At 38.1% G+C, this 15137-nt stretch overlaps 1 protein-coding gene across 1 annotated transcript in view; it reads left to right on the top strand.

Annotated features, from left to right (window-relative positions):
- LOC124167664 (hemicentin-1) overlaps positions 1-14792 on the top strand; it is a 450985-nt gene extending 436193 nt beyond the window's left edge. Inside the window, exon 12 of the mRNA XM_046545648.1 lies at positions 12125-14792. Within this exon, the coding sequence (XP_046401604.1) occupies positions 12125-12514 (390 nt within the window). The 3' untranslated portion in view covers positions 12515-14792. The remainder of the gene's footprint in view (positions 1-12124) is intronic.
- The last annotated feature ends 345 nt before the right edge of the window (positions 14793-15137 follow it).

Genomic DNA, 15137 nt, shown 5'->3' with positions numbered 1-15137 from the left:
TTTCGAAATGGATTTCATGCGCATATTTTGTAATGTAAAAGTAATTAAACCAAATTGACGCGAATACGCTAATCGGATAAAATATTCTAACTTAACTCTTCTTCTTGCCAACCTACCTTGTTCTGATGCCCAGAAAGCTATGTCTTGGCAAACTGTATTATTATGTAGTTCTACTGCGTAGTTCTTCACCTCCTCTTTTGCTTGGACTCTCTTTTAATGTCTTAGGTCAATTTCTTTAACTTTTTCCTTCAATTTTCAATAGTTTTGTTTAATTTAATTGTTGGCTTTAACATAGATACGGCAGAAGTTATGTGTGAAGACGGAAATTCCACGCAACAAAATATTATTTTCAAGGCAAATCATAAAAAGTAATGGTGTATAGTAGGCTTCTATTAAAGATAAACAAAAAAACTTCCACGCAGTAAAAAATAATTTTAAGGGCAAATCAGAAACGGAACAGCAAATCACAGGCTTCTGTAAAAGATAAATAACAAAATATGACATAAAAAATGTTTATTGAGAGTCTCGATCCAGCATTTGCATTTTATAGCAACTAGACTGCGACGTAATTTGTTGTAGTTACGTTCTAAAGTCAGTTAAATACAGCAATAATGATTGAAAGTGAGTGTAATAAAATGTGGTAAGAAAAGAGAGATGTTTTGGCGAACGGACAGCGGAGGATTTTCCTGACTTGAATACATTCTAGGTGTAACTCATTGTCAGTGGTGAAATCACGTCGACTCGCTCGTTTTAAACTATTTTTGCGAACGGCTCGTGTCCTGACTCATTCTATTTTGGTGGCTTCCGGGGTAGTGTGTAGATGTCTATAATGTGGACAGATATTCCAATGCATGGTGACAATTAGGTGTCCGACTACGTCCCATCACCAATCACCGTGAATTTGTACGCTTCATGGATCTCCACCGGTGAAACTCCTAACGTGGGTACCTGTTTCCTCTGCCGCTCTGTCGATTTCGCTTAAGCCTGAATCACACGATCATTTTTTTTCGTCGCGAAAGTGATCACTATCGCGATCACTTTTTCGTCGCGAAAAGCGATCGCTCTAGTGATCATTTTTCTGAATCACACAGTCCCTCCCGCCGCGCCGTTGACTTTCGCATCACTTTCGATATCACAGCTCGTTGTCATGGGATCCGTATAACGAAAATATATAGCGTGTTTGTTTATCTATGTCGTTTCCACTATTGGGCAATTCCACAAAACGGTAAACCTCAACACTATTATTTTTATTATTTCAAACTCCTATGTATTATACATTTTTGGAAAGCTAAAAGTACCAGTTATAAAGTTCTAGTATTTGTTTTAGGAAAATTTTCCACAGTAAAAAGATATGGTACTTTGTTTTTCAATTTTATTTAGTGTTTTTCTAGTTGGTTTGTGCAATAATGCCATATTACTATGAATGGAATAAAAAAGAAAAATCATATCAAACCAAAGTTAGTGTTTTTGGTTGATTAAGGAACCAAATAAAACATTCTTGCCATTTACAACTTTTTAACTCTCTTAGTTACCATGACAGAGTAGTTTAACTTTGAGTTAGAATTCGTTCTACGTCCGACACCAAAAAAGGAGTTTTAGTTTTATAGCAGTCACAATTTTTTTTTAAACCATGAAAGTTAAGGTTTAGAGTGAGTTTATTTATAGCTAAAGGATCCTGGAGTTGAAAAATATTATGTCCCACAGTTTTGTTTTTATACTGGTGTCGGACGTAGAAAAAGAAGTCTACGTCCGACTCTACGTCCGACACCAGCCTTTAAATGCTGCTAACCTAATTAATATTGGCTGTATTAAGTTTCAATTATTAGACTATTATCATCATTGGTAGGAATTGTGCTTATTTAAACTAAAGTTAACCATAATCCATTAAGGATAACCTAAAAGTGAAATCTGGTATTAACAATTTATTATACTCTAAGAAAAAAATACTTCACTATAACAGCAATGCTGTAAACCACATTAGGCTCACATTGTTAAGTGTTTGGCCAAGCATGTTGATATTTCAGTTATAAATAAACCTTCAACCTGCAAAGTTGTAGATAATAATCAAGTTTATTATAAAGAAGTTGTAGAAGTTTACAACTGTGACGTTGTGACCTGGCAGGTTCCAGGTTGGAAGGACCGCGTTATTTACAGAAAAAAATATGAGCAAAAAAAAATAAAATACACGATCACACTCGATACCTAGTTGTGAGTTTAAAACAAGCTTGGACAGTTTTCAAAGATAAAAACCCAAATGTTAAAATAGGGCTATCAAAATTTTGCAGCCTTCGTCCTAAACATGTTAAATGTTTCTCAAACATTCCACATAACGTTTGTGTTTGCTCTTACCACGAGAATGTTCGCTAGTTGCTATCAGCCTCAGAGCCACATACAGGACTATCAAAAAAATACAGTATATTTTTATGCCATGTTATTTGTAACTAAGAATCTAAAACCTGCATGTCAAGAAAATGGAATGATTGCGTAAATCATATAGATATATCTGTTCAAGCATATGGGTAACAGCGAACCCTTGAAGTACATTCAGTGGGAAAAGTTTGATGGACAGATACAGAAAGTTGAAATAGTTAGTTCAGTTAATGAAGCATTTGAGGAGTTAAAACCCCAGACGAAATACATTCTTATACATACATCAAAAGAAGACAAGCTGATGAATTTAAAAAATGAAAGCAAAATAAATGGAAGTAAAATACTGATACAGATGGATTTTTCGGAAAATGCCACCCTTATTCATCAAAACAAAATTCATTAGGCCCATTGGACTCAAAATCAGGCTACAGTTTTCATAACACACGCTTGGATCTATGAAGGAATCAGCCAGTGTGTTCTTGTATCCAATGACCTTGGTCACACACAAAATCAAATTTATTGTTATGTGAGCTTTCTTCTGGCACATCTGGAATCTGTTAATGCGGATATTTCGACGGTACACAATTTTTCTGATGAAACATCAGCCCAGTTCAAGAATCGTTTCATTTTTTCTGTTCTTCCTTTACTTCAGAGTAAGTTTGACATTAATTTACACTGGTACTACTTCGCAACCTCCTATGGGAAAGGGGTATTAGATTGGATAGGAGGAACAATGAAGAGAGGTGTTTATTTATTTATTTATTTATTTCACACACCACCGAAAACAGCACTGTTCGGCCTTTACATCGGGGTTGATAACATTTAACAATCACAAACATCCATGCCCTGGATAAGGGTAACTTACCCAGGCGGGACTCGAACCCGCCTGGGTAAGTTACCCTTTTGGAATAATGCCAAAGCATATAATACAGAAATCGTTTTCAGCTCTGCAGATAACTTTGCTGATGCAACCTTAAGAAACCCCAACATTATGATAATTTATTTGTCTAGTAATGATGTGCAAGAAATGGCACATGAAGTGAAACATGTCTGGGAGTCAGCCATTCCGATCTTGAATACACACAAAGTGCACTCTGCGGCACCAGCTGGTTCAAACTAATTAGTGCTAGTTGGCGAAACAAGTGACGACACTATGAAGCGCAAAGAAAGAGTAGTACCAAGTCTTGATTCTGACAGTGAAATGTCAGCACCTGAAGTTTGTGAAGATTTCGCAACACTCATCACAATCATAAGTCTTAAGGACCTAGTAACAATGCAGGACTGGGTTGTTGTAAGGTATGATGATACCTACTATTCAGGCGAAGCTCAATCTGTTTTGGAAAATGAAGCCGTGGTGAAAGTAATGTACTGTTCCACGTCAGGTGCAAACTACTTCTGGCCTGCCGATGAAGACTGCATTAGTCTTTAAAAACAGACATTATAAAGAAAATTGTCTCCTGAACCATACGGAAGAACAAGACAACAATATAAATTTAAAAGTATCGTAGGACCAGATTCATTTAGTTCAGGCTAGCTATAAGTACTTTATAATTATATTTTAGGGTTTAAATATTGATATACCAATTACTTCTGTGTAATAATCTGTTTTAATAAGTACTATATTGTAAAAATAAAAATATAATAAGGGTTTACAACATTTTTTCCTCAAAAATCCATTTAATATGCGTACATTCTACGTCCGACACCAAAAATCCTACGTCCGACACCTTAGAAAAATATTTCTTGAAGTAAAACTACTCAATCAATAAAGGTAAAATTGGTCCCATTTTGAAGCTTATAGTCCGTTTAATAATCATAATTTTTGTCATTTCTGGGATCTCCCAAAATTTTCAACCGGTGGGCTGCATTTCAAACAAACTGCAGTTCCGGAGCCGACTGCACTCGGCATCCCGATAAATACGAATCAAACGTAGTTGTTGAGTTTAATGATTAATTTCATATTATTTCATTTGTTTAGCATTAAATAATGTAAAAATTTCCCGACATTTATATAGACTCTATGGGCCATTTGAGTGGGCACTTATTTGTCTCGGCGATTGTTTTATTTTTTAACAATTTTTGTACCTCTCTTTTGCTATCACGGATTCACCACTGTGTTATCCTGACCATTACTGCGCGATAATAATCATTAATAAAATTATCATAGCAAATATTAATTATATTAACTTTATTTAAATAATGATATCATCGGAAAATATTCTTGTAAACGGCAGAAATCATGTGGTGGAATTGTCAGAGGAGCATAGGGACTAGGGAATGTAATCAGAATATTCTATGGACAAATTCGGCTTTACTTATCCTTTTAAGCAATGAACTACGCCGTAGCGCCTCTTGCCATGAAAGCTTGCCATGCCTCGCGGATAGGAGCACAAATATTGGTGATTTAGTCCTCAGCCACTTACGTCAATTTCGCGATTCACCCGTATCCTTCCTGCACATAACCTTACTCTCTTTGGCGTGGCCCTTTACACGTATTCGTTCAGGAAAACTCAATATTCTGCCCTAGACCAATGGCAAAATGCATTTCAACGCACTGCAAAGGAGTGATACAAATCCTTATCGGACATTATAGATCCAAACTTTAGGCTGGATGACTAGATTTTGAGTAGGGAATGAGTGAACTGAGGTGCAAAATTTCCACGAAGAAAAATATATTCCCTTGGTGTAGACTAAAACAAGTTAAACGAAACCTGTGGTGGGCATCTCAATCCGTTAATGGTATTATTTACTAGTACTGTTTTATTCCACGTTCACAAAGTTACATTGGGAATCATACAATAAATCAAAAGCAGAATATTGGCACCACTGAGGAATAAAAAAAGAATACGTGGCGGGGATACCAACCAAAAACATTTAACTGTATGGTGGCGTCTAACAATTAAATCAATAGTTTATGTGATTTTGTTCTTTCCCAGCGTATGACTCTGGTGAAGTCTTCTCGGGGCTTCCACCGTGTGAGTTGCGTGTTGGCGTACAAACAACTTACCCGGTGGAAACCCCGAAAAGGTCTGACCAGAAAAATAGCAGTATGTAATAAAAGTCGTAAAATTTATCTGCCACATTGTGATCAGCGGAAAAATACGTTGTGAAGCAGAAAAGCAGCTATCAATCGAAATGTTTGTTCGGTAAAATCTATTGAACTCATAAGTATGGAACCAAAGCGCAAAGAAACAATAACAACTACAAAAATAAATTAAGACAATGCAATACGTACGTTTTGGCACATAAGATTAGAAGTCACCTTCAATATTGCATGTGGTGAACTACCACGTTTAACGTAATGAACAATTAATAACCCAATATACTATAATTTGGTGTGGCAGGTGGTTATAAATCAGTGGGACCCAACATTTATAAAATCTCTTGAATATTTACCATTTAGTTTCTAAACAATTATTCTATCCCGTGACCTCAATCCATGGAAATAAACATTAATAAAACGGTAAAATCCCCTCCTTCATCATAAAATATATTTAAAACACGAAAAACAAAAATATCTCAAATACAGCAAGCCTATTTATTTATTGCTGGTAACTTTGTCACATGTGTTTTACTCCCATTGCTAATCTAATTAAAATTACATATAAACATAAATAAAAATAGTTAGTGTTATTATTATAAGATAATGATGTTTTTTCCACTGTGAAATTTTCCAGGCTTCTGTTGAAATTACGGATTCAATACTGCTTGGTACGCGATATCATTACGTGATTTTTTTCTTTTAAAAAATCTTTTTCAGCGGTAGAAATCGTTTTGTGCAATATTCGGAGGCGGCATATGTGATATCAAGCTACATGTTCAAATTTGGCCCAGTAATGTTTTTATGTATGTAGTCTTGGAGATATAATTAAAAAAGCTGCGATATTTCCACTTATTAAATAGATTATAGATTTTATGTGGTGTCTTCATGATATATTCATTCTACCGTCACGTTTCCGCGTCAGACTGTTATGTTTATGCTTTTAAGGTAGAACCTGCGCTTCGAAATGCTGCTTTCATTAGTTAGATAAACTCGACAACAACTAGTTATAATGGCTAAATGCGTCATTTATAAAAATTAAAAATAATTGTAAATCAATCAAAAGAGCTGTACAATGCATATATTTTATTAAAAATGGAATAATCCTATGATATGAAGAATGGCTGTTATATTGACTCTTAGGTATCGGAAGAATTTAAAAAAATTCTCTGGAAATACAGTAAAGCTTCATAACTATATCATTTGTGATGAATAAAAAGAACTTAACTAGTGAGAGCTTTTGCTCTGTTAATTTTTACCAAATTTGGAAAAACGATTTATACATGATTGCTGACTACCAACTCGACAACGCTGTCAACATATCGTTGTTTCACTCCGGTTGAGCACCTTTGTTTGTTTACGCTACGTCGTTGAGTTACGTTGCTTTGTGACAATATTACTCGTTTTATTATCCACTTTACTTAGCCTTAAATTATTAAATACACCTTTGGCTGAAGTGATGGCCGATTTATAGGCAAATTTGTGTCTAAAGGTAAAGGTTAGACCATGGATAATTTGAGGAAACGAAATGTGGCCGAAGATAAATCCATCAATTCCATCGAAGTGATTCCGACGAGTGAATCTGTTGAAGGATGCCGAGTCGTCGACGTGTATTTTTTGGCAAAGCGGATGGTTTATACGCTTTTTTCTTCAATTTTATCATTGTTAAATTCAGATTCATTTAATTTTGTTGTTTTCTGCTGTCATTGCTATGTCTAAATACAGAGTGGTCCAGAGACCTCGAAAATGCTGAACTTTCTTTTTGAATAATTTGTCGGTTAAGAGATATTAGGAAATCTCAGCTACTTCTATTAGTGGTAATAACAAGTACTTGGGAATACACTAGTCGGCACTGATCAAGGCGACAGTGAGCACCATTGAAGCTACTGGCGTATTCCTAGTGCGCAACTAAATAAGCCTTCACTTCCGGGAGCTATATCATCACTGCTATCATTCCTATTTGAGTATTTTAAACTATAAATATAAAAAAGGAAGAACTTATCAAAATTCAAATAAAAATGCGTTATTTTCTATTCCAATTAACTTTTAACGATTAAATGAGCATTGAATGTCATATGCAATCAGAAGGTGAAAAGTGACATTCGGTTTATCTTCATGTTCGTTTGTAAGAAAATAACTTAGGGTATTATCTAAAGTTTAAGCTTTAGAGTGTATATTGGATAGCCTGCTGAAGGCTTCAGATGCGAAAGTTATGCTTGAAGATGAAGGCAACCTGCAAAATTGCTTTCGCTTATGCTATAACTTGTGCATAGTCATTGCAAGTAACTTTGAGCAAAGAGTTTTGTAGGAAGAATATTGCCGATGTCTCATTTTCAGAAAATCATAAATATCGTGCTTGACATTCATCATTCTTCATTTTTTGGCATTGCTTTAATTTATTTTAAAATCCTCTAAACTTGTTAGACTTTCCAGGTGACATGATTTCTGATTCCCTAAACACAATTTTAGATCTTCAGTGTTCGAAAACATTTTTATTTTTTCAAAGTTCCGAGGTCAAACTCGTAATCAACGAGCTCAAAAACCTGTAAATCCTCTATTTCGGTTTCAATATGTACCGCAAATTTCAGCATTCTGGTCCTCTGTGCGCCGTAGTGCCACTTTAGCCAATTTCAGGTTACCCTCTAGTGCTTCCTAAAGATATTCAGTTGCCAATGGTATGGCCATTTACTCATATTCTATCAGGAAGACACCGAAATCCGCGCGAGGCCAAAGGCAAAATGCGTTCCCGCGTACTACAAGGTGCATTTTAATCTCGCAAATGGACGCTTTCCGTCCCTTCATAACCCGGAAAGCCGATGATTTCCAAAAACAACCGCCTAATCTGCTTTGGGTGCGACCTATGTGCTCTGAACCCACAACGGGAGACCCGTGTGTGCGGGATGCATATGTTCACGGGGCATATTCACATCGATGGCGTTGACGTGTATTCCATTAATGCCGAACGCCCCCGCGATCTTGAATGATTCATCGAGTCGGCGTTTTGAGCGCTAAATTGTCACGACGTCCGATAATCGCTAGTCCTCGAATAGGGTGCACGACGACGAGTCACATTCGCGCGGAATGGGCTGCGATTGGTGGAAACCATTACCTATGGTGGTTGTGTTTCTACGATCAGGAGTTCAGGACTAGATTTCCTCGGCTTTGACTGCAATCGACAGAAATGGAGTGATATTGGTATTGGTTGAAAGCATTGGTAACTTAGTACAATACTTTCAAACTGATTTATAAGCAGTTCAAAGCGTTGAAGAATTTGAGCTCCTCCGAGTGAAATAACCTGTGGTTTGTAAACAATAGTATCCTGGTGACATTAAAACGGCAGCACCTAGTAGTTGCTCACTCTAGGTTATAATCAATAATAATTAATTTACATGGAAGGAGAGAAATTTTATAAGCCATAGAAAGTCATCGAAGAAAATCTCGATAAAATATTTTTTTTACGCAATGCCATGAATCTATTTGTTGCTGATCGCTCATCTTTTGATTCACAGATATGGGTTTAATCGCTAATGTAAGCGTTCTACTTAGAAACATACGTGATTATCCTTGGATCTTGGATGTTGCAATATGTAACGAGTACTTTTGTGAAACACTGGCATTGCGTTTCTGTAAGTCATACCTTTATACTTGGGAGTCTTAGTAGGTATGCATTTATTTCGTTGTAATATTAATAATGTTCGGTGACCTGATGGATAAGCTCATGCTTCGTCAATTCCTCTCAGTCACACTTGTTATTTTTGAGAGACGAGGTAACACGTAGATAATGGATTGTTCGATTGATGAGTCGATAATATTGAAGAATGGCTACGAGAATATTTTGTGAACTATAATAAGTAATGTTGATGCATGTAATGTATACAATGCATTTACATTTCTAAGTTCACAGTCCGTTATTAACTATTTATATTATTAGCCATAGTAACAACTAGCGCAGAGCCTCTACTGGCCACCCCATCAATTATGAATGGGGAAATTCATATTACAACATAGCGTCGTTTGCTGAATGTAGTAAATGCCATCTTCTCACGCATAGAATTCAAACTATGAAAGTCATCCCGCAATATTCCTAATTATCTTGAGATCGTTTTTATATTTTCCCCATAAAAATTAAGCTGCTTCGTTCGTTATAAGGAAACCATGAGAGATTAGTAATGTTATTAAATGACTAGGAGGAATATAATAGGATATCAGTTGTGTAGAAAAATTGTTACTGAAATTTATTTCATATTGTGACTGCATTTAATTACTTTGCCGCCTGTTTTCTTGCTACTAGCTTTTGTTTTACCCAAGCTCTGAGCTGAAATTTTCAGATGTGTACATTTTTATGGTATGGTATTTGGAGGAGGCGACCGACAGCTGAGGTCATTTGCGCCATGAGGGAAGGGTATGGAAGGAAGGGTGGAGAGAAACCCGGCGTCGGCATTAGCCTGCTCTTAACGAAAGGCGCCAAGGAGACCACGGCTTAACGTCCCATCCGACGGACGGAGTGTTGCGCTTCAAATGTCCTCCACACAACGCTCAAGCAGGGATCGGGCAGTCTCTGAAAATTCTCTGCCACTGCCGGGATTTGAACCCGAGCCCGCCGGGTGGGAAGCCAACACTCTAGCCACCACACCAACCCGATCCCCTGTACATTTTTATTTCAACGAGTTTGTCAAGTTAATTTTAGGTTGGCCTACGTTGTGAGGTCGAATTTCAGGATATGGATCCATTGCAATTGAATTAGCTGTGTCTTATTTAGATTAAGTTAGGCGGTCTTTATTTTTGGCTCATCGGAGTTTAGGAGGTGAAAATATTTCCTGTAGTATCAAATAGAACGGTTTTATTAAGAGCACTAATACCATTTGCTCATGCTTGGGAATCAAATAGTCAAATCCTTTTACTGTGAACTTTAATTGTCCTTTAATTCCTGCATTTATTTTTCCAGCTCACGTGGTTATTTTTGCTGGCATATCATTTATTTCTTCCTCTTATTAATATTTTGCCATTTCTATTTTCCTTTCATGTGCATGTTTTAAATGCTAGGTCGAAGAAAAAAATATTAAAAGACCAATAAATTTCCTGCTAGGTGATATTTTATCTGCTTTATTGATTACATTCCTAGCTCCCATTGAATATCTGGCTCTTTTTATGACCTATTTTGCTACCATTCTTTATTCATGATGTTTATGATAAAATTTTCAGTAGTTGAACCCAAAAGCTTTTAGATCAATTGAATATGCCGCCGCACTGTTCTTTTGAATAAAAGCCGTAGTATAGGAGTGAGCATATAAATGATGAAAATCGGATTATTTTCACTCCCATTACTCATGCCTAAGCGTCACCTTTAAAAAGTTCAAAGAGACATGCAGCGCCGCTGCGACGGGATTACGAATTAAGAGTTGACGCACGACGCCATTGCTCCATTACCATATTAATCCATTCATATTTCGCGAAAAAAAAACAAATGAAAAACGAAAACAAGGGGAATTTCTGGCAGCGATCGCGAGAAACAACTCACTCGCTCCACTTTGAAAGTGGTGAGTTTTTATTCGGAGGTGCAAGAGTACACCATTGTCTCTCCCCCAGTGAACATCCTATTGTCGATGTTGGCAACGCGTCTACGATGTCATTTTTAAAATAAAAACCTCTCCGTTCGCGAGGAAAGCTATGTTCATCAATATTTACATCTCTAACAACCGCTCTTCTCGAATGAGAGCATAATGCCGTCTCTGTGGGATATTCTGGTCTCGAGGGGACATATTCTGTGGACGAATGGTCTACATACACCAATGCCCCTGCCAAGCGTATAGTGTATTGCATATCTGGCTGTAGAAATGAGCCGAATATGCATTAGAATATTCCATTTGGTGCTCCGATGTACTTCCATGACTGTACTCGTAATATTTTCCGCTATGCTTCTATTCTTTTGCCTTTGGGATGTGCTATTTGACGCATAAACATATCATCCCTTTTATAAATTGCAGATTTCGTGCATGATAAAATGAAACGATAGCTTGGTTTATGGATGCTTCTCCTCCATTGAGGATGAATATATTGATGTTATTTCGTGAAATTAGATTTATAAAGTGAAAAAGCAATTTTCCCGATGTGCAGAAACTTTCATTTAATCGACATATGTGGTGAAAATTTTATTTCTTTAGCAAGACAGTGGCGGTGCGTCACTATTTTTTCTGCAGCTTTTTCAGAGATGCAATCGTTGAACTGTATTTCTCTAAAATCCTCCCTCATTTAAGTAAATATATAATTACTTGAAAATTCTCACAAGCAGTAATGTGTGTCTGGAAAATTTCCAGTAGTTAGTGAAATAAGTTTATTTCTTGGTCTATTCCACGTTTTTCATTTGGTACACCTCGACCCATAATTAAGTACCATTTACTCTTGCTCATAGTTAAGCATTTCCTCCAAAAGGACACGTAATTGTTGAAACAGGTCAACCAAATAAAGTATGTGGAATAGGCGAATAATCAACTTGTGAAATTAGCCCAGAGCAAATTCGATACAGTCATACTTTGAATATATATTACGTCAATAACTTTTTATACACGTATTAGTATTTGTGGAAAATTGAGAGTAACTTTAAATTTACTAATATTTTGTATTTCCACCGAATTTAACCTGAAACAACTCTCTACAACATTCTTTCATTATTTTTTTCCGTTTGACTGATCCACATCCCTTTCTCTGTCCTTGCAGAAACCCGTGGAGGGTGGAGTTCCGTACCCGCAGTGCACGCTGCCGCGACAGCATTGGCCTTCGTACTCCGGAATGGCGTCGGTGGGCGGGCCCGGCAGCACCATGACCATGGGCCGGATGCCCCAGGGCCCTCCGCCCGGGCCCCACGCCATGTACCCCGGCGGCATGATGGTGGCCCACCACCCCATGGAGTCCCCCCTGCCCATGGGTCTCCGGGGGCACGCGGCCATGCCGCCACACCCCATGTCGCTGCCCCCCCTGCCCTCCGAGACGTCCTCCTACTCCTCCTCGCCCCCACTGCCCCCGCCGCCCTCCGCCACCCTCCTGGAAGAGGAGCCGGACTCCCCCGACACGCCCCTCATGGTGGCCAAGAGGGAGAGCACGGTATGAGAAGACGGTGGCGGCGTGTTCACAGAGACATCTTTCTAGCGGCCTCTTCGAAAAATCACTCAACGGTGGGTTCTCTCGTGAAGGGTTTGTGAAGGCCTTTCAGGATTCAGGATTAGCTATCATCGCCCTCTTGATTGAAGAACCGAAAAAAACGACACGTTCATTTCATGGTGGAAGAAACAGACGTACTATGAACGAGTGGACTTCTTTCTAGCGACGTGATCCAGAAAAGCTCATTCAAGCAGGTTCTTTCGTGAAGAATTAGGGTGGGATAAAGGGCCTTCAGGATTAGGTGGCCCCATGGTAGAAGAACCAATAAGCACGACCCATTTATCTCATGGTGGAAGATGTAAAAATGCTGCGAGTGTTTGCTCTTATTTCCAGCAGCATGGCATTTTCGTCGGGAAATATGCACTAACGCAGGTTCCTTCACGAAGGAATAGGTCCAGCTAACGTCCTTTAGGACCCACGTGCCCTCATTTCATGTTGGAGTAGACGAAAGTGAAAAGGAGAGACTTCTTTCACTGGCGGCTGGCCTTTGTCATCGGGAAGTAAAAAGTCGAGAAGGTTCTAACGTGAAGAGGGGGCCTACAGGAATAGCTGGCCCTTTCATTTCGTTGCTGAAGAAACGAAATTACGCGTGCCTGCAGGGACTTCTCTTTGGTGGCGTGATTATTACTCGGAGAAATGAGCTCTTCAAAAGGGTTCTTCAGGAAAAAGGATAGTGTGGGCCTTCGAGAATTGCTGGCCTTTTATTTGTGTTGAAGGAAACAAAAAACGTCGGTCAGTGCCTCTTGAGTGGTCTCAGAGATGTCTATCTTTGAAAATAAGCGTTCTTGAAAGCTTCTTCATGAAAAAGGATAGCATGGGCCTTCGCAAGACTTGCTGGCCTTTCCGTTTCATGGTAGAAGAAACGGGAATAGGTTTTGTCACTAGAAAGAGGTATTGTCGCTTGTTACAGCCCAGGGGTAAAAGGGTTCGACTGACCAATTACAAATTGCGTGTGTTTAGAGCTCTAAGAGAATTAAAAACTGATTATAAGGTGCTGTGGAAAAGTTTTTCTCATCATTTTTGCGAAGTAAGAAGATGATTTCATTGCTCCATCTCTCTCTAATAACCACATTATCACCCGTATTCCTTTCATACCGAACATATGTGAATATATAAAGTACATATGCATATGAATATTATTGTGTTTGCCTTATCGGAGTGGAGGTGATCGCGATGAAGAGTACCATTTCTTCTTGATTTTGTACCTCCAAGAAGTAGCCCGGCACCTTGATAAAGTTGAGTTGATTGTCACTTGAGGGGATAGGAAGGAAAGTGGAGGAGAAAAAAGATGCTTCGTCATCCCAATACGGTACCAATCGACGTTTTCCCAAGGCTATCGAACGGGTGCGTAGTTTTCATGCCCTTTTTTTCGTCAATGAATATTTTTTTCGTGTCCGCGTGAGGATATCCATGTGAATCGCTTTCCCCAAGGCCTTTCTGGTGAGCTAAGTGATTCAGAGGGTCTGTGAAAGAAAGTGTCAAGGGCTCATTCAGGATGGCACTTCCTTTAGGCCTTATGATGAAGGACTAGTCCTTTGCTCCAATTTTCGTCTCATTTCGTCACCCCAACCCAACCTGCCCTATTTATTTTTTAAGGTCTAAACGGTTCAAACAAAAGGAAAACCCCGCGGATGAATTGTGCACGTTGTATATTTTCCCTTTTATCTATCAAATTTTTAAAAAAAAGAAAGTTTCAAATTTATAAATCTACATGGTTCGTGATATGTGTCAAAAAAATACATATTGATTACCTCTGGAGATTTTTTTGCGGCTCACCCTGTCCCAGTGAGAGACCATTGAGACGATTTGTCACTTTCTACCACTTGGGTATTTCTCAAAATGATCCTGAACTCAAGTCTCTACCGAAAGGGAACGCGTGGAAAGCAGAGTCCTTGATGTACCACGTTCTCAACGGCATCAGAAGTGATATCAATGTTAAGAAAGTGACGTCGGAAGTGTCAGCATTTCAAAAAGGTAATCTGGTCTAATGAAAAAGCTCATTTTTTGCAGTCACTGAACGAATTTTTGGGCAATTAGTTCAGACAGGTTTTACTAAGGAAATAACATAGAGAAAATAAAAAAAAATTTCGTCGGAGATTTTTCTAATAATGTGTTACGAAGTTTCGTACACGCAAAACATCGTATTTAATCACACTTGCATGAATCTATGTACTGGTGTAACAAGACAAATTTACCACATGCGAAAGAAAAATGAGCACCTACCTTTTTTATTGAGGTGCAGTTCAAAAAAATAAATAAAAACAATCGTGTTTATTATGTGAATTATGAATTTAAAAAAATTATCTTGGTGACGTAATCTTTTTTATCCGAATCTGTGAAGTTTTAACTTTACTCTCGATGTGAACGTGAGTGAGATTGCGTGACTGTGTAATTGTGAATCGTTAAATAGTGGACGCGTGCATGATTTAAGATCTGCTGTGCTTTATTGAAAAGAAGACTGACTGTTTCGAAGAGAAGATGTTAACAAGGGTGGTGATTGAATGGTTGGCACATTTTTTTTCTTGAGGTTCCTGTTCGTGTTGTGACTCAAACCAATGGCTATTTTTTCCCT

The sequence above is a fragment of the Ischnura elegans genome, chromosome 11 (genome assembly GCF_921293095.1).
Source record: "Ischnura elegans chromosome 11, ioIscEleg1.1, whole genome shotgun sequence".
NCBI lineage: Eukaryota > Metazoa > Arthropoda > Insecta > Odonata > Coenagrionidae > Ischnura > Ischnura elegans.
Note: the sequence above shows the minus strand (reverse complement) of the source record. Positions and strands in the feature narration are given on the sequence as shown.